Source organism: Rhinatrema bivittatum, chromosome 6, assembly GCF_901001135.1.
Source record: "Rhinatrema bivittatum chromosome 6, aRhiBiv1.1, whole genome shotgun sequence".
In the NCBI taxonomy this organism is placed as follows: domain Eukaryota; kingdom Metazoa; phylum Chordata; class Amphibia; order Gymnophiona; family Rhinatrematidae; genus Rhinatrema; species Rhinatrema bivittatum.
This window is the reverse complement of record NC_042620.1, coordinates 255,449,307-255,467,793: the sequence shown is the minus strand read 5'-3', so window position 1 is coordinate 255,467,793 and position 18,487 is coordinate 255,449,307. Positions and strand designations below refer to the sequence as shown.

General features: G+C 42.9%; 1 protein-coding gene across 1 annotated transcript in view; it reads left to right on the top strand.

Moving 5' to 3' along the window:
* The window catches only part of LOC115094691 (transmembrane protease serine 9-like), a 98,952-nt gene that overhangs the window by 2,631 nt on the left and 77,834 nt on the right, over positions 1-18,487 (top strand). The window contains exons 2-3 of the mRNA XM_029607942.1: positions 14,943-15,112; positions 15,668-15,914. Coding sequence (XP_029463802.1) covers positions 14,978-15,112; positions 15,668-15,914 — 382 coding nt within the window. The 5' untranslated portion in view covers positions 14,943-14,977. The remainder of the gene's footprint in view (positions 1-14,942; positions 15,113-15,667; positions 15,915-18,487) is intronic.

Genomic DNA, 18,487 nt, shown 5'->3' with positions numbered 1-18,487 from the left:
AAAGGATGGGGAAGGAAATGAAAGGGTGGGGGAGAGTGCCATGGATGAAAGGATGGGGGAGAGGAAATGAAAGGATGGGGGAGAGTGCCATGGATGAAAGGATGGGGGAGAGTGCCATGGATGAGCAGGAGGTAGGAAATGGCGGGAGACAGTGAAGTGACTGGAGTGGGTATGAGACGGGGAGGGGGTTGGATATGATTGAGAGGATTAGAGGGAGCATTGGGGTGTGAAGGAATAAAAAGGGCTCTAGAAGGGGAGATAAAGGAAAGAGAGGATAAGATTCTTCTCTTTTCCATCCTCACCTCAATCTTCAATCCTCCTCCACCTCCATCCCATGTCCTCCTTCTTTCCTCCCTGTCTTCTTCATCCCATTCTTCCCTCCTTTTCTTCCATCCCCAATACTACCTTTCTTTTCCCCTCCCTATCCCTGATCCTTCCTCCTCCTTTCTCCCTGTCCATCCTCTCCTCTCATTCACTTCCCTTATCATCACTGAATCCCCATCCTTTCCTCCCTTTTCCTCTGTGTCTCTGTCCTCTTCCATCCTTTATTTCTTTCTTCATTTCCCTCTTCTGAGATCTCTTTTCCTTTCCCCTTCTTCCCTAGTCTCAATCACTAAGATCACTTTTCCTCTAATAAAGAACCAAATAAATTAACAGAAATGTCAGAGAACAACCTTATTTTTAAAAAGTAATAAAAAAATTAAATTGCAATCATATGCAAAACCATGCTAATTTCTCACATAATTGCCACAGAATTTTGAAAAATCTGCCCCAGGAAACCAGGGGTTCCAAGTATAGCAGAGATACTGTAAAAATTCCTTTACTTTTTCCCTGTTTGTTGTTTGCATTTTTTTCAATCCCTTTTTATACTGTAAAGTGTAAATCCTTTTTAATACTAAACTTTTTAGTTTATTTGCACCGTGTTTTTGTAACTGATTTGGGATTAGGGTTGCCAACTGCCTGGTTTTGAATCAGACAGTATGACCTTAAATGGACCTCTACAATATCCAGTCAGAAGTACTGAGCGGACACTTAAAGCCCAGAGAAGGTACCTCCGTCTTTCCCCAGGACACTTGCTGTTTACAGACGGGAGGTGGGGAGGAGACTGAACTGGCAGCTGGTCAGTGTAAGAGTAACGTCATACAGGAGGCACTGGGTGGTGGTGGTAGGCCACAGGAATGTGGTGGGGGGGGCCTGGGACAAGTAAGACACTATCCCAGGCCTGTGGCGGGGGTACCCGAGTTGGTAGGTAAATTAGGGGCATGGAGGACAGGGTGTTGACAAACTGCAGGTCCTATGGGACGGAGTGGTATATCAAGTAGGCATGGCCTGCCCAAAGGCGATGGCCCCCTTGCTTGGAGCCATGGCAGGGGGGCCGGAAGATTTTGGCGGCCTGGCTTAAAATGGCGGACGCCGGCACAACGCACGGGATTCAAATCTCGTAATACACATCAGTGACTCGGGTACTGATAGTGTTTGTGTTAGCAGTGAATAAAGCTGCGGAAATGTTTTTCCCAACACTGAGTATTTGCAGAGTTTGATGTGGGGGGAGGGGGGGAGGGCTTGTTCGGGGTGATTGGCGAGGGGGGCAGGGGAAAAGGTAGTGGACATGAAGGTGCGAGCTGCCGATGTTAAAGATTCTTAAGTATTGCCTTTAACTTTCTATCCTGAGCATGTGTTTGTGCATGTGTGTGTGTGAGAACATATCTGAGACAGCATGTCTATGTGTGTGTATCTGGGAGAGCATGTCTGTGTGTGTGTGTCTGAGACAGCATGTCTATGTGTGTGTATCTGGGAGAGCATGTCTGTGTGTGTGTGTGTGTGTGTCTGAGACAGCATGTCTGTGTGTGTGTGTATCTGTAAGATCATGTGTATGTGTGTGTGTCTGTGAGGGCACATCTGTGTATGTGTGTGTCTGAGACAGCATGTCTGTATGTGTGTGTATCTGTGAGATCATGTGTGTGTGTCTGTATGTGTGTGTGTCTGTGAGGGCACATCTGTGTATATGTGTGTGTCTGAGACAGCATGTCTGTCTGTGTGTGTATCTGTGAGATCATGTGTGTGTGTGTCTGTGAGAGCATGTCTGTGTGTGAGAGCATGTTCTCTGATTGAGCATGTGTGTATATATAAGAGAGAGAGATTGTGAGGAACAACCTCTGACCTCTCCCCTGCTAATCCATGACAATCTCAGGACATCTAGAAATCAAAAGATTCCAGGTATGAACAACCGGGATTTTTTATCCTTTTTAAGTTTTAAGTATTGGATGGTGTTTGAAATACTTTATTGGTCTTTGGAAAATGTATATGAGTTTTCAATTATTAGATGTTCTATTTGTCAGCTGTTTTGAAATATTCTTTTTATTAGTATGGTTTTACTTCTATTGATCATTTATATTTACTGATTTTGGTGTTTTCTGAGGAATTGTAATATTTCTGTTTTTCCATTGTTGCACTGCATAATAATCTGGTCAGTTGCGGTTATCAGTTCAGTTTTTGTCTGAACATTTGTATTAATACTTTATGGTTACTTTATTCTGCATTTTTGTAAGGCTCTGTTTGTATGTTGTATGTGTGACTGAGTTGACGTGTTCTGCTAGTGTGTAGGCTCTGTGTAGGAATCTGTAGCAGCTTGGCTTTTTCTGTTTTCCTAATAGTAGGTGTATTGGTGTTTTAGGGTTTGGTGTAATAATTGCAGTGTTGCCTTTTCATAAGTAGGGTTATTAGTGTGTGAGGGCTGGCAGTTTTTGTTTGGGAGATTTACTATATTGAAATTGTAATTCAGTTTACTTGTGGCTTTCTGAGGGCCAAGCTTATACCCAGCGCACATTACAATAAACTCAATACCAATTCCAAGGGTCTTTTTTACTTTTTTTGCAGGGTTTTACAGCACTCCATACAAGAATAATATACATGTTGTAAGTGATATTATTCCCTCACAAGACGTTTATTTTGGAGATGTTTTGGCTCAATTCTGTCAGGTTCCAGAGTTAACTTGACGTGCTTTTGGGAGCTGTTGTCACATGCGCTGCAGGGAAGGTGCATGAGTGCACCAGTTACCCCATAGGCTGGTTTTGAAAAATCCCCCGGCCCAATATTTTCCTGCAATCCGCGCCATGCATAGCTGAAATTAGCTGACACAGCTAGACACGAAGAGGCCTATATTCAGCCACTGTGCGGCTCAACAAGTTAGCCGGATACATTTATCTGGCTAACTTTTGGATGGGCCCTACGGGCCGAGCCAGCATTAGCCGGCTCAACTCCTCCCAGTTATGCCCCGGAATGCTCCTAACTTATGTGGCCAAATTTTAGCCGGATAAAATCTTATCCGGCTAGAATTTAACTGGCTAAATTCCCAAATCTCCATTTAGCCAGATATTTTCTGAGTTATCCAGCTAAATGCTTCTGAAGTTGTTGGAGCTTTCATGGACTTTACAGACATTGTTTCCTGCCAAGAAGCACATTCTAGTCTCTGCTAGTACCGCAACATAAGCTTAGCTATGCTAAGAAGAAAACAGCTTCTGATTCGCCAGTCCTATGCCAGTGGACCATAGAATATCCAATCACTTGTCTACTTTTAAATCTCACACATTTACATGAAGGAGCAGATAAGGCCCATGGAAGTCTTAATGAAGAAAGTAAGAGGAAAAAAAGATTTTTGCCTACTGTGGCTGGGGGATACCTATGCCCCTGAAGGAGCCCTCTGGCTGGCCGGCTGGTTAGCTGCCTGGAAGGAATGGATTCCCCCCTCCCTCATGGCCCTTTACAGGGCCTTCCATTGCCTGTTTTAGTTAAAGAATAAAAAGTTGCAGTTGTTGTTTTTTTCATGCCACACCCTGCAGTTTAAAGGGGCCCGTGGCAGTTACCCAGGTTAAATGATTTGCTGTAGGATCCCAATAGTTTTATTAAATGCTCTGTGAATGCAATTCTCTGTGAGCCTCAAGTTGTAGCTTGAGGGCAGGGGCACTTGGCTACAGGAAAGTGGAAATCCAGTGGATGGGTGGGAAATTGCCAGGAGAGAAGCACAGGTGCAGGCGACAGTACCTGAATGTAATCCACTTTGAAGTGCCGAAAAACAGAATATAAATAAATATAAATAAAATAAAAAAAAAGATATCTGTGCAGTGCTTGCTGGGACAATTGTGGCCAAGAATTTAACCCCTGGTGGGTGGTAGGGATAGTGCAAAGGGATTACATGACAATGCCCCCCCCCCCCCCCAAAAAAAAAAAGAAGACGAAAAGAAATATCCTTCCGAGACTCAATGAAAATTTACATCTCCTACTAAAACTGCTGATTTTTTTTTTTTTTTAGTATGAGCAGAAAATATTGGTGTAACCCGGGCACCTTTCCATGTTACCAGTAAGCCCCGGGATCATATAGAGTAGTGCAGTTAGAGAGAGAGAGAGATAAATAGGGGGAGGATCCATTCATGGACAGCGGTGCTGTAATGGATATCACTGCAGGAGGTTTTATAGCAGAGCTCTGCAAAGGGCTCTGGGGCACTTAGTGACAGCTTTAAGAGGAAGGTTGGAGATTTTCTTGAATTTTGGGCCTACCTGGAGCCTTGGAAGCCATCCAAGATCCCACAGAGCAGGTCGGGTCTTCACTGCCGTTCTCTCCATCTGAGGTGCAGAGTTGGTTGTCCAGGGAATAATTTGGATTTTTAGACTTTTTGCCTGGTAGGAGACCTCGCTGAACACCTGGGCCCTTCCAGGACGCAGAGCCTGGGAACCCCGTGCTCCGGACACCCAGGGATCGGGAAGACCTGCCCCTGAAGTGGTGGTGCCCTGTTGCAAGGTATCTCCAGTGCTATTTGCTTTTGGGGATACAGAAGAAGTTGATTTTCCAAGACCTGAGAGGAAGTGGGGTTTTTTTTTTCTACCCCATGTCCTACCCATCTGTGGGCCTGTGAAACCTGCAGTCCCATCCAGGATCCCTTCCATCAGGGATCCCCATCAAGATCAAGGACATCCAGAGTCTTCATAACCCCTGGAGAAAGAGAGAAAAAAAATCACTCTCTGTGCAAAGACAGTTTTTGCCATCTGGGAAGGGTATTCCCAACCACTAAAGGGGCCCTGACCACAGGGGAATCACCACTTAAACCTAAGCCAGGAAGGTGGCTAGATCCCCAGCCTGTTCAAAAGAATCTTGCATGGATAGAGGACAGAGATTTGTAATCAAAGAAAGAAAGAACTGTGGTGCTAGACATTCATATTTATTGTGCAATTCAGCACCGTTTCCAGTAAAGTTATTATTTTGGACACAAGCCCAGTGGCCTCTGCATCTTATTTAGGAACACAGCACACAAGAGTGTAAAAACTTCACCTCACCCAGGGAATTTAAGGGAGAAAGTCACCCCACATTGGGACCTGAGAGGATCCCTTTCTGCTTACAGTCAAAAGAACCTACACCTTGGGAGTTAAGAGAAGAACAACTAGTCAGGGTCCCTGCCCCAAAGAGATTATAAATAATTTTATGGCCCCACCCGTGCTGGACCAGCACCCTGGGGTGGGGTTACATTGGCAATATTGATCAGCACTTTTTCCTGGTGTCTGTGCTATAGAGCCAAATAGTCAATTATTCTATCACAGCACTGATCAGTGCATTTCCCACAATATGTATTAGAGAATAGAATAACAGATTATAATATCATGGCATCAGTCAATATATTTCTTATAGTTTTTGTGCTGTAGGATTGAACTTAGCCATAACTCAGTTAAGAGGGGCCTAATTAACAAAGTGTGGGCCATCACTCCTCACTCCTTTCATATATATTCATTATTCATTAACAATCCCTATGTTCCTGTTCATACCTCAGATCAGTCCTCATTCCTGGGTTTTGCCTCCCTGCCAGTAGATGGAGAAGAAAAGCTTTACTGACACTGCTACTTAACCTAGAGTGCCACCTGCATTCCCTCAGTATTTTTCTGTCTCCAGTAGATGGTAGAGGTTTAAAGCCTGCAGTCTGGAATTAAAAAAATAAAACAAAAGAAGAGAAAGAGAGTTTTCTTTCAGGAGCATCCTCCTAAGGGGTTGTTAGGTCCTCCCTGGTTGAGGTGGATGAGCAGGGGGTTGGTGACCCTTGATGCTGGCTCATTCCTGGACACTGAGGGGTTTTCGATTAGCTGGTGGTCCAGTTCCCTCAGTCACCCAGAGAGTCCTCTGGAGCCAGCAGCCGCTCTGCAGCATTCAGGAAAGTACGTTTGTCTTCATCTATTACACAAAAAAAAAAAAAAGAAACGACTTAATATAGTGGCTGGGAGAGGGTTTCTCGGCTGCCTTTGTGCGTGATCAGTGATCACACCAGACACAAGTGAGATCCAGCGGTGGTCCCAGCGTTGACAAGGCCACCGCAGTAAGCGACAAGGAGGCAGCATGTGTGGGACACATATGCTCAGGCCGAGGATTTCAGCAAAGTTTGCCACTGGTGTGGAGATACGCGCACTTGTCTCAGCTGCGCATATTTGTGCATGGGCTGTGCCTCCAGAGGAGAAAGCAGCTGAGCCGGTGCAGGCTCCGTTTTCAGCTCGTAAGAGTGCAGAATCCATTTCATCGAATAAAAGCCCTATGAAGTCGTCGGGAGCCACCACAAATCCTTTTCCCAAGAGTATGGGAATGGTGGCAATCTTCAGTGTAGTTGCAGTGGCTCCAGAGGCTTCCGGGGAGGCAGGGGATTCCCCTTCTCCCTTTTTGCCTGCCGTGCAGAGTCCAGCGGAGAGCCTGGAAGACTCGGAAAATGAGGAGGCCTTAATGCAGGAGGATTAACATAAGATAACATAAGAAATGCCATACTGGGTCAGACCAAGGATCCATCAAGCCCAGTATCCTGTTTCCAACAGTGGCCAATCCAAGTCACAAGTACCTGGCAAGTACTCAAACATTAGATAGATCACAAGCTACTATTGCTTATTAATTCCCATAATAACAATTTATGGATTTAACCTCTAGGACAGGGCTTCCCATACCATGGAGACTCAGCATATGCAAATTTATCTCATGCATATTCATTGTGGATATCCTGAAAACCCAACTGGCTGTGGGGTCCTGAGGACAGGTTTGGGAAGCCCTGCTCTAGGAACTTATCCAAACCTTTTTTAAACCTGATTACTCTAACTGATAAAACCACTTCCTCTGGCAATGAATTCCAGAGCTTAACTATGTGCTGACTGAAAAATAATTTTCTTCAATTTGTTTTAAATGAGCTACTTCTAGCTTCATGGAGTGCCCCCTAGTCCTTCTTTAATCTGACAGAATAAATAACCAATGTACATTAACTTTTTCAAGTCCTTTCATGATTTTATAGACTTCTATCATATCCCCTCTCAGTCGTCTCTTTTCCGAACTGAACAGCCCTAACTTTTGTAGCCTTTCCTCATAGGGCAGCAGTTCCATGCCCCTTGTCATTTTGGTCGCCCTTCTCTGCACTTTCTCCAGAGCAGCTATATCCTTTTTGAGATGCAGTGACCAGAACTGCACACAGTATTCAAGGTGTGGTCTCACCATGGAGCGATAAGAGGCATTATGACATTTTCTGTTTTATTAACCATTCCCTTCCTAATAATTCCTAACATTCTGTTTGCTTTTTTGACTGCTGCAGCACACTGAGCCGATGATTTTAAAGTATTATCCACTATGATGCCTAGATCTTTTTCCTGGGTGGTAGCTCCCAATATGGAACCTAACATTGTGTAATTATAGCATGGGTTATTTTCCCCTATATGCAACACCTTGCACTTATCCACAATAAATTTCATCTGCCATTTGGAAGCCCAATCTTCCAGTCTCGCAAGGTCTTCCTGTAATTCATCACAAACTGCTTGAGATTTAACTATTCTGCATAATTTAGTGTCATCCGCAAATTTGATCACCTCACTCGTCGTATCCCTTTTCAGATCATTTATAAATATATTAAAAAGCACCAGTCTTGATGCCACATACAAAGTGGAAGGCTAAGGTAAGGAGATTTCTTTTAATTCTCTCTTACCGGATTTACCTCAGCCATGGATCGAGGGATTTCTCACGCAAACATCGGTCTCCCTTCCGGGTGCGAGTGCCGCTGCGGGTGGAGGTGCAGAGTGGATGCCGAACCCACTGGCTGAGGAGATCTCTTTGAGCCCCGGTGCACCGATTACACCTTCTCCTCCCCCATCGGGGGCCAACGGAACATCCAGTGACTCTGCCGGCTTCGCCAGGGGTGAGTTCGGCGATGCTGGTATTGGAGGAGATAGTCGAGGAGGAAGTCATATACTACCCTCCACTGCAGCGGACTGTGTTCCTGCTGGAGAAAAAAGTCCACTATTTGTGGGGCTATCTCGTGCGGTTGGCCCTCCGGCAGGGGCCTCGATGCTGGCCCCTATTGAGATCTTGGGGCAGGTTTCTGCATTGAGTCTAGAGGATATGGTGCAAGGAAACCTGCCTGTGAAATCTCCACTTTCAAAGCCTTCTGTTTTAACACTGGATGACCTTTGGAAAGCTCTGTTCTCTCTTGAGTCTTCTATTTCTTCATTAACCAAGATTTCTTTGGACACTAATCACTGGATTCTGGCTATGGAAAAACAAGTTCAATCTCAGATGGGAAAATGGAAAGTCTGAAATCTCATTTTGCCTCAGTAGAAAAAATTCAAAGTGGCTTGGTTCAATCTGATTTGATTTATACTAAAAAATTTGAAAATATTGAAAATTTCCTGAGAAGCTTGAACTTGAGAATTTTAAATTTCCCCTTTACTAAACTGATATCACCTACAGAATTGCTTAAGAATTATTTATCCTTTGTTCTTAAGATACCTGCAGCCGCTATGCCGGTTATTACCAAGGCATATTTTTTGCCACAAGTTCAAGAAGTTGCTGGTGGAAATCAGTCTCAAGATTTAACCCTTGATTTGACTAATATTCTTGAATCATCACAAGAGCTAGAGATTAATAATAGAGCCACTCTGTTGGTGTCTTTTGCCTTTTTGGTTGACAGAAATACCTTGTTTAGATATTATCTTTGTAACAGATTACTTACATTTTATGGTCAGAAATTGTGGATTTATCCTGATATAACTAGGTCGACTCAAGATCGTAGGAAAAGATTTTTGTCTATGAGATCAGAGGCTTTGTCAAAGGGCACCCAGTTTATTTTATGATATCCTTGTAAGTGTTAAATTAAACATCTTAACGCCAATTATGTTTTCTTTGAACCTTCACAGCTTTGGGTTTTCATGGACTCTCATACCTAGAGGATACTTTTGCATGAATCGGCTTATTGATATGTAGCGGTGATTGCTCCCTCATATAATTTTTCTTTTTCATGGTTTTTCTGCTCCTTTCTCTTTCTTGACTTCCCCTTTTTCCTTTAATAATTATGGGTAATATTTTCTTTTTCTAATCATTCATTGGTAATGTATTTACCTTATTTACACCTCTCTTTCTGTAACAAGAAATTCCTGTGTTATATGTACATTGCATAAAAAAAAAAAAAGCACCAGTCCAAGTTCAGATCCCTGAGGCACTTCACTGTTTACCTTTTTCTATTGTGAAAACTGACCATTTAATCCTACTCTCTGTTTCCTGTCTTTTAACCAGCTTGCAATGCACAAAAGTACATTGCCTCCTATCCCATGACTTTTTACTTTTCTTAAAAGCCTCTCATGTGGGACTTTGTCGAATGTCTTCTGGAATTCCAAATACACCACATCTACCGGTTCACCTTTGTCCACATGTTTATTCACCCCTTCAAAAAAATGTAGGAGATTTGTGAGGCAAGACTTCCTTTGGGTAAATACATGTTGGCTGTATCCCATCAAACCATGTCTATCTAAATGTTTTGTGATTTTATTCTTCAGAACAGTTTCCATGATTTTTCCTGGCACTGAAGACAGGCTCACTGGTCTATAGTTTCCCGGATCACCCCTGGATCCCTTTTTAAATATAGGGGAAACATTGGCCATTTTCCATTCTTCAGGTACATAAGATGATTTTAATGATAGGTTACAAATTTTTATTAATAGTTAAATTTCATTTTTTGGTTCTTTCAGAACCCTGGGGTGTATGCATTCCAGTCCAAGTGATTTACTACTCTTCTACATCTTCCAGGTTCTCCGTGATTTGGATCAATTGATCAGAATCATCACCCATGAAAACCTTCTCTGGAACGGGTATCTCTCCAATATCCTCTTCAGTAAACATTGATGCAAAGAAATCGTTTACTCTTTCCACAATGGCCTTATCTTCTCTAAGTGCCCCTTTAACCCCTTAATCATCCAGCGATCCAACCAACTCCCGGGTCCATAGGTCCCGTACATAGAGATGTACGGGCCCTTTTTACATAAGACCTATGAGATACAAGTGGTTGATAAATTTCTGCTTCAAATATATTTTTTAAAGTTTTTATTGTGAATTTTTGCCTCTATGGCCAATTTCTTTTCAAATTTTCTCTTAGCCTGTCTTATCAATGTCTTACATTTAACTTGCCTATGCTTATGCTTTATCCTATTTTCTTCTGAAGGATCCTTCTTCCAATTTTTGAATGAAGATCTTTTGGCTAAAATAGCCTCTTTCACCTCACCTGTTAACCATGCCAGTAATCGTTTTGCCTTCCTTCCACCTTTCTCAATGCATGGAACCTCTTTTTTGGGATGCCCTAACTCTAATGCTTCATTAGTATCCTTTGAAGATACATCCCTCCAAACCATGTGCTGCTGAGCGACTGTCGGCTTTCCCTTTTGTTCTAGTTTAAAAGCAGCTCTATCTCCTTTTTATAGGTTAACACCAGCAGTCTGGTTCCACCCTGGTTAAGGTGGAGCCCATCCCTTCGGAAAAGACTCCCCCTTCCCCAAAAGGTTCCCCAGTTCATACAAAACTGAATCCCTCTTCCTTGCCCCATTGTCTCATCCATGCATTGAGACTCCGGAGCTCTGCCTGTCTCTGGGGACCTGTGCGTGGAACAGGGAGCATTTCAGAGAATGCTACCCTGGAGGTTTTGGATTCTCAGGCCTTTTCCTCGGATTTTGTGTTAGTTCTGCACAGAGCTTATCTAGATAGAAAAGCAGCAAGGGAAAAGTGCTCTTGTATCCAGGGTCACCTGCAAGGTGACTCAAGTCCTGCAAAAATACATCATCGAACACCCTGAGAGTGCTTGGCTTGGCTGGGTAGTAAGGTGGCCCAGGGAAGAGGAGTCTGGAGACTCAAGGACTCCGAAGGCGATGATGTTTCATCAGATGGATCTCCGGGGCAGAGTCTCCTCAGGACATTTTGAATCTGGATCTGGAGGAGGTACTAGTGACTGAAGGGAACAACCCTAAAGTAGTCCAGCGGTTTTGCAGGGAAGAGTTTTGACTCTTGATTCCACATGTGCTTAAGCAGCTAGGTATCAAACTTCCTTAGATGGGGTCAGACCAGGAAAAGGTATACCCCATTATGGTCGGCTTGTGAGGTCTGACTAAGGCTTTTTCCTTCCACAAGACGGTAAAGCATCTGGTTGTCAGGGAGTGGGCCACCCCTGAGACCATAGTGAAGTTGTACCTGTTACCAGATGAGACACTTGAGCTTTTGATTCTTCGGAAGGAAGATGTTTCTTTCTCAGCAATGGCTAAGAGTCAGCCATGCTGAAAGAGGTGCAGGACCAGAAGCTAGAAGTTCACCTCAAGAGAATTTTTGAGGTTTCTGCTTTGGATATCCAGGCTGTGGTATACAACAGTTTTATGCAGAGAACTTGTTTGCGCTGGGTTCAACAGTTGCAGGTAAAAAAGATGTCATCATCATTTCCTAAGAAGCAGGCAGAGCACTTGAAGGCAGTGGTGGCCTATGTAGTGGTTACCTTGTATAGCTTGAGTAGGACGTTCTCTAGAGTTTTGATGTCAGCAGTTTCGGCCAGGTGGCTGCTCTAGTTAACAAACTGCTCTGCAGATATTTGGTCAAGTCTCAGCTAGGGGCCCTTCTGATCAAAGACATGTTTGCAGTGGATTTAGTATAGCTGGTGAAGCATCTAGGAGAATCCAAAGGACACATACTATCGGAGGATAAGCCGAAGGGGGGAATGTAATCCTTTATCACCCGTTCGGGTTTTAGAGACTATAGATGATATTGACAGAACAGAGGCCCTTCGGAGGTACAGAGGCAAAGCTCGGATACGATCCAGTCGATTTGAGGTGGGCCAAAGCCGACCTGAGATATCTCTGGTTAAGGAACCAGGGGAGCTAAGTCTTCACAATGAAATGAGGCTAGTCCTCTTTCAGCTGTTGGGCGGTTGGCCCACTTTTACGGGGAGTGGACCAGAATCATAATGGACTAGTGGGGCTTGGGAATGATAAAATGATGGTTACTTGTTAGAATTTACACACCTGGTATGGGAAATCTTTATCGTCTCCCCTTGTTCTACTTGTGCCAAACAGGTAGCGGTTCATGACATGGTGGACCTCTTGCGACAGCTAAGAGCAGTGGCACTAGTTCCCTGAGAAGAACGGGGAAAAGGTTAGTATTTCATTTATTTCATGATCCCAAAAAAGGAAGGGACATTCAGACTGATTTTGGATTTAAAGAAGGACAATAAGGTTCTCAAGATACCATGGTTTCATATGGAGATGCTACATGTGGTTATAGCAGCAGTTGCAAGGGAGAGTTCCTGGTGTCACTAGACCTCACAGAGGCGTACCTACATATCCCAATCAGGCAGAAACACCAGAGGTTCCTGTGGTTTATGATTCTGGGGAGAACATTTTCACTTTTGTGCCCTTCCTCTCGGTTTGGTGACAGCGCTGGGTACGTTCACGAAAATGATGGTGGTAGTGCCGGTAATCCTTCGGAAGGAAGGAGTACTGGTACACTCATATGTGGATGACTGGCTCATTCAGGGAATTTTGGCGCACCTCTGCCAGCTGGTGGTACAGAGGGTCCTAGAGAGGTTGAAGACACTGAGCTGGGTGGTGAACCTAGCAAAGAGCAAAGAGCCAGTAGGAATGTGATGTAAACATTCTGATAGGCTGGTGAGCCTGTAGGATTTTTATATGTGAAAGAGAGATCAAGCCAGGAGGAATATACATAGAGATGTACGGGACCTTTTTACATAAGACCTATGAGATACAAGTGGTTGATAAATTTGGTTGATGACTTTTGAGAGACTTTACTGTTACTAAAAAAACTGCAAATGATTAAGAAGTCCGGGCGGCCTCAGAAAAAGCATTGAGACACGCTGACAGGCTTGCTGATGCGGTTTATATATAAAAATTTAAATTACAAAATTTGAAAAATTGTAAATTTTGAAAATAAAAATAAAGTAGTGATGTTTTTGGCCTAAATTTGAAAATTATTTTGCTTTTGGCTTTCCTTTTGGACTGGTTTGTTGGAACCTAGCAAAGAACCATTTCCATCCCAATCCTTGGAGTACCTGGGGACTCGATTTGACACTTCATCCTTTCTCCCCTTCTGTGTCTTCCCCATTCCCCCTTCTCTCATTCTCTGGGTCCTTATTTTCTCACACCCCTTTATCATGCCTCTTCCTAGCTGTACTCTCCCCCTTTTCAGAGCCAAAGGGACTAACTCTACAAGCTGTAGCATGACAGACAGATGTAGGTTATATTGCTGACTTCAGACTGACAAAATTAGAGTGAGTTCCACCCTCCAGTCCCAAGGAATATGTCATAATCATTACATATAATCAAGGATTCTAAAATTCCTCCAGGACTTATTGCCAGGGACAAAATATGCTCACCAAGTACTCTCACCTTCTGACCCGTCTCCTAAAATTGTATTTATTTATTTATTTATTATTTAACGTGTTTTGTATACCGTCATTTGGTTTCGCCATCAGAACGGTTTACCGAGTCATGAAACAAGTATAAATAAATATCATCGTAGCAAATTGTCATGTGGTTATGGGATTATGGGATTATGGGGTTATTGCATACAGCAAAAGTATTACATATAAAAAATTGTTATTACATATAAATGTTGATCTTACATATTATTAATTACAGTGAAGTTATTACATATAAACTGTTGTTACATATAGAATTAGTGTTATTAAGTATTAACACATGTAAGGTCATAAGTAATTCAGATGGATTGCATAGTTTGGTCAGTAACAGCAGGGGTAAGGGGTACAAGGTATTTTATGAGGATGTAAAATATACTATGTAATATGTCCTATATGAGGTCAATTGCAGATTATTATCTTAGGTCATTTAATGATACGAGTTATTAAGCTGATCGAGGGATGCGTTTTTCTTCTGCGGTGTTCTTCTTAATGTTGGATTGCATGGATGTTTGGTGGGCTGGTTGATTGAGTGAGCTTGAATAGGCTCTGGTGAACAGCCAGGTTTTCAGCTCTTTTTTGAAAGTTTTGATGTTTGTTTGGGAAGCAGTGGAAGTACATAGAGTGCATTGGGAAGCAGTGGAAGTACATAGAGTGCATTTCTTTCCTAGTTAGTGAACGCACCCTGACCCCCAGCCCAATGCAGCCCTCTCACCCTCCTCCTTCACCTAACATCTCTCTGTCCCCTCCTATTTCACCCAAGTGCACTCTTCTCTCTTCCTCCAGCCCTGCATTCCTCTCATTCTCTCCTCCCTCACACAGTCATTCTTTTTCCTCTCCCCTGCAACCATGTCACATCTGTCCACCTTTCATGCTCTTTCCTCCTCTATTTCCTCCTCTGTTTTTTATTTATAAATAGAGATCTATAATTCTAAGAATATGTAGATATAGAACCTATGGAAACCATGATTGCCTCAAATTGTCAGTGATGGTTTGGAGCTCAATGGTTGTGTATTAAACGCACAAATGAAGAAATAAAATCAGTCCAATAGTTCTGATGTGAATCATTCAGTATGAGTTCAGTGATGTGAGAAATGAGTGAGACTTCACTGCTACTGAATGTGTGAGGGCAAAGATGTGAAGAATGAGTCACTGACTTCAGTAATGGTACAGAGATGACACACCCCTCCTTATGTTTTCCAATATGTTTAGTGAATCTACCAGCACCTCAGACTCTCCAGGAGGTGATGGTCCCCATCATCAGTCAAACCTCATGTGATCAGATGTACCACCGTGGATCCAACATCAGTGTGAATATAAAGATAATTCAGGATGACATGCTATGTGCTGGGTATAAGGGGGGCGGAAAGGATTCCTGCCAGGTGAGACCTCCTTTAAACTCATCTAGGAACCACACAATAATTGTTTTTATCATTTATATTTTGTTGTTATTATTCATAGCTTTGTCCAAGATATGTTATCCAAGGCCAAAGAACTTACAATTGAAGTGATCTGATGTTGGTCTTACACCAAAACTGGTGGTGGCTGTGGGACTGGAGCCTGTTCTGTGGGTGTCTAGTTCTGAGATCACACTAGTAGACTGTAAGACAGTGAGATTGGTGGTAGCAATGGGAACATAACCCAGGCCTGCAGGCATCAAAGCTCTGTACTTTCACCGTTGGACTATCATGCTATCAATTAGCCTCCCACAATCAATCAGAAGTGAAACTTTAAAGATTTTATGAGGTCAGAAGTTTCCATGGAACTATTATTGATCTCTCGAGAAGCCTTATGTAATGATGTACTTGCTTGTAGCAACCCTATTGGTTGAAATACACCATGAATCTTTTCAATTTGATTAAATAGATTGCCTCTTCTCAATCAATTAAGAACCAAAATGTACTTCAAGTCTTTACTGTTACTTGCTCTCATTGCAGGGAGACTCAGGCGGCCCCTTGGTATATCAGTATAGAGGTTCCTGGCTGCTGGCAGGATTAGTGAGTTGGGGAATTGGTTGCGCTTTGGCCAACTACCCTGGTGTCTACACGCGCCTCACTGCCTACCCAGACTGGATCAAGAAATATGTACCAGATGTGGCCTTCACCACGGTTGACAACCAGAATGGAGCTACCAGTCTTAACACAACATCCTATGCTCCAACCAGCACTATCATCAGTCAAAAACGTAAGCCAGATAGCACACAAACACCCAACTCCACCTCAATCCCAGACCTAAATCAGCACTCAAATATCAGAATTCAGGCCAGGACCATTAAAATACTACCAAAACTGGAACCCAGACCAGATCTCAACCAGCAACTAAAAACCAAGAATCAAAATCACTACTCCAATCTAAAAAAGACGCAAAGCAGCAACCAGACTAATTCCTAAACCAAAATCCAAACACCACCCAAAGCAAGACTTAGGAACCTAAAGCAACACCCAAACCAGCACTCAAAAACATACAGGCACTTACCAGGTAACTGTCTTCTCAAGTTGTAAAGACCAAGCTTCTGGAAAGTATGGCCATGTGGCTAAATATTCAAGTGCTCTGCTTTCAGTCACCATTGTGCACTTCTGGCCTTAGTCTATCTACACATGAGAAAACTCAGTTATGGAAACTGGGGCAAGCATCAGCACTTAACCAGGAGGTGAAAAACATGGATTGGAAGAAAGTTGTTCCTTGTATATGCACTGCAAATACAAATTCCACAGCTAAGTCTGCACTATGGCACTTCTTAAAGCACTCCTATTACTGATGTTCTTTCCAAAAGTCCCAAATGACATTACATACGATGTGTGTGTGTGTGTGTGTGTGTGTGCATACGCAAATGTGGGTCTGATATCATCCATGACATCACAACCAGCGGAGACAGTCAGATCTCAATAAGTGTGTGATGTCACTATTGCCCTGTGCTGAACATGGCCACTCCATGGGGTGCAAGGAGTTCAAAAAATAATGTAAAGGATTCAAGGAATTCACAAGCAATAGTTTTGTATGTAACCCCTTTTCCAGTTTGTAGCCTAGAGGGCAGAAGCATACAAGAGTTCTGGGGCCACTTCTCTTTTTCTCCCACTTCAAAACAGTCTCGGGCTCTGGGGTAAGGTTCTTTTTCTAGTGTGGGGGAGGAATAATCCTCCAAGGCCCAAAGTAATAGAGGTAATTCTCAAGTTTACTGTCCTGGGGAGATATCAGTTCAGTTTCACCATTAAGGGATGTAAATGCCAACAAAATACTCTGGAGAGTCAGTTTGAGTGTTCAGAATAATTCTTTATTGCAAAAAGTTCTTAGTTGGCAAAATGGCACAGTACACATAAGTTCTTGGCATAACAAATGGAAATCACAGGTCTCCAATATTTTCTCTATCTGTGCAAGGGTGTTAGGATTTGATTAGAGCTTAGAAACAACAGGCATAATTCACAAGCTTTAATTAAAGAAACATATTAAACATTACATGGATTCCTGTCTTACAATATGCAGGAGAAACAAATATTCAAGAGTGCTTCCTTAAGGTAAACGAGGAGTAAGATCCAAAATAGCTTAACCAGATTCAGAGCAACCCTTACAGACCTAGCCTAGTGAATTAGAGATTAACTGTGCCACCAAAGACTCTCCACTGGCTAGGGAATTAAACAGGTGTGCTATCAAGGTTGGATCTCTTTTTGGGCCAATGATACTTTACCAGGTGTGTCCCAGCCCCTAATATCTGGAGGATAGAAAATACTGCTTCCCTTACTCTCTATAGCTAGCATGGCTCTCCCTGGAGGGCTTCAGCTTGCAACCTCTATAGCCAACAGTTTAAGACCTGCTGTCCCTGACAGAGGGCTCCCAGTATCTGAGCCATGGAAAACTCTCACCCTTCATAGATTGAACAAGTAAGGCTTCCTGGTAGACAGTGGTATCCTAGATGGGTGGGAAAAATCCCCTTCAAAAAATGCTGGCATATAAAAATAAGAGATTACTGACTCCCAATTTCACTTCTTGCCAGGATGAAGACTCCCATTGGGTGTCTTTGGATGTATCAAAAATGGTTCTTACGTACAGTTCTGTCTCTCAAGAAGATTCACAGGAACTCTTAGATGAAATATTTCAGGCAGCAGAGACTTGCAGCTCTCCTGATCTTCTCCTTCTCAGGGCAGGAAGGGTAATCATAACTTCCCTCCAAAACTCAAATCAATAATTTTCACGAAAAGGTCAAAAGTGGAATCCTTCTGCAGTAAGTCACCCCTGTTCTAGCCTACTTTGTGTAGGATAGAGAACAGTGGAATCTTCTCTACCTCCTGATCTAACCTAGCCAGGGACTCCCTGGAATTCACCAACCAGGGGTATCAGGGCTCTCACAGAGGACTATCCCCAAAACAAGTCCAAAAGCTCATAAACAGCTCCTGAGTCCAGTGCCAGTGGAGCACTTCCATCCTTCCTATTCCAGGCAGGATTCCAGGCTGTGAAGCCTACACCTTGAATGATGCAAGCTGCTTTTATATGTTAATCCAAGGAGGCTAGCCATTCCAGCAGCCTCAGTGGAGGAGCTGCTCCAAAATGGTGCACCTCACCCTCTACTACCTCTTATCGTAGCTGAAAAGGAATTTAAAATCGAGCCAGTTTGAAATTATTTTCAAAGGGTACATGTAAAATGTTTAATTCAAAATGATTGTATTCCTTGTATAAAGAAGACTGGAGTTTCGATGCTTCTTTTCTTCTACTTTAAATAACATATTGTTGTAGAGAAAGGATTAAATAGTCAAAATATATTTAAG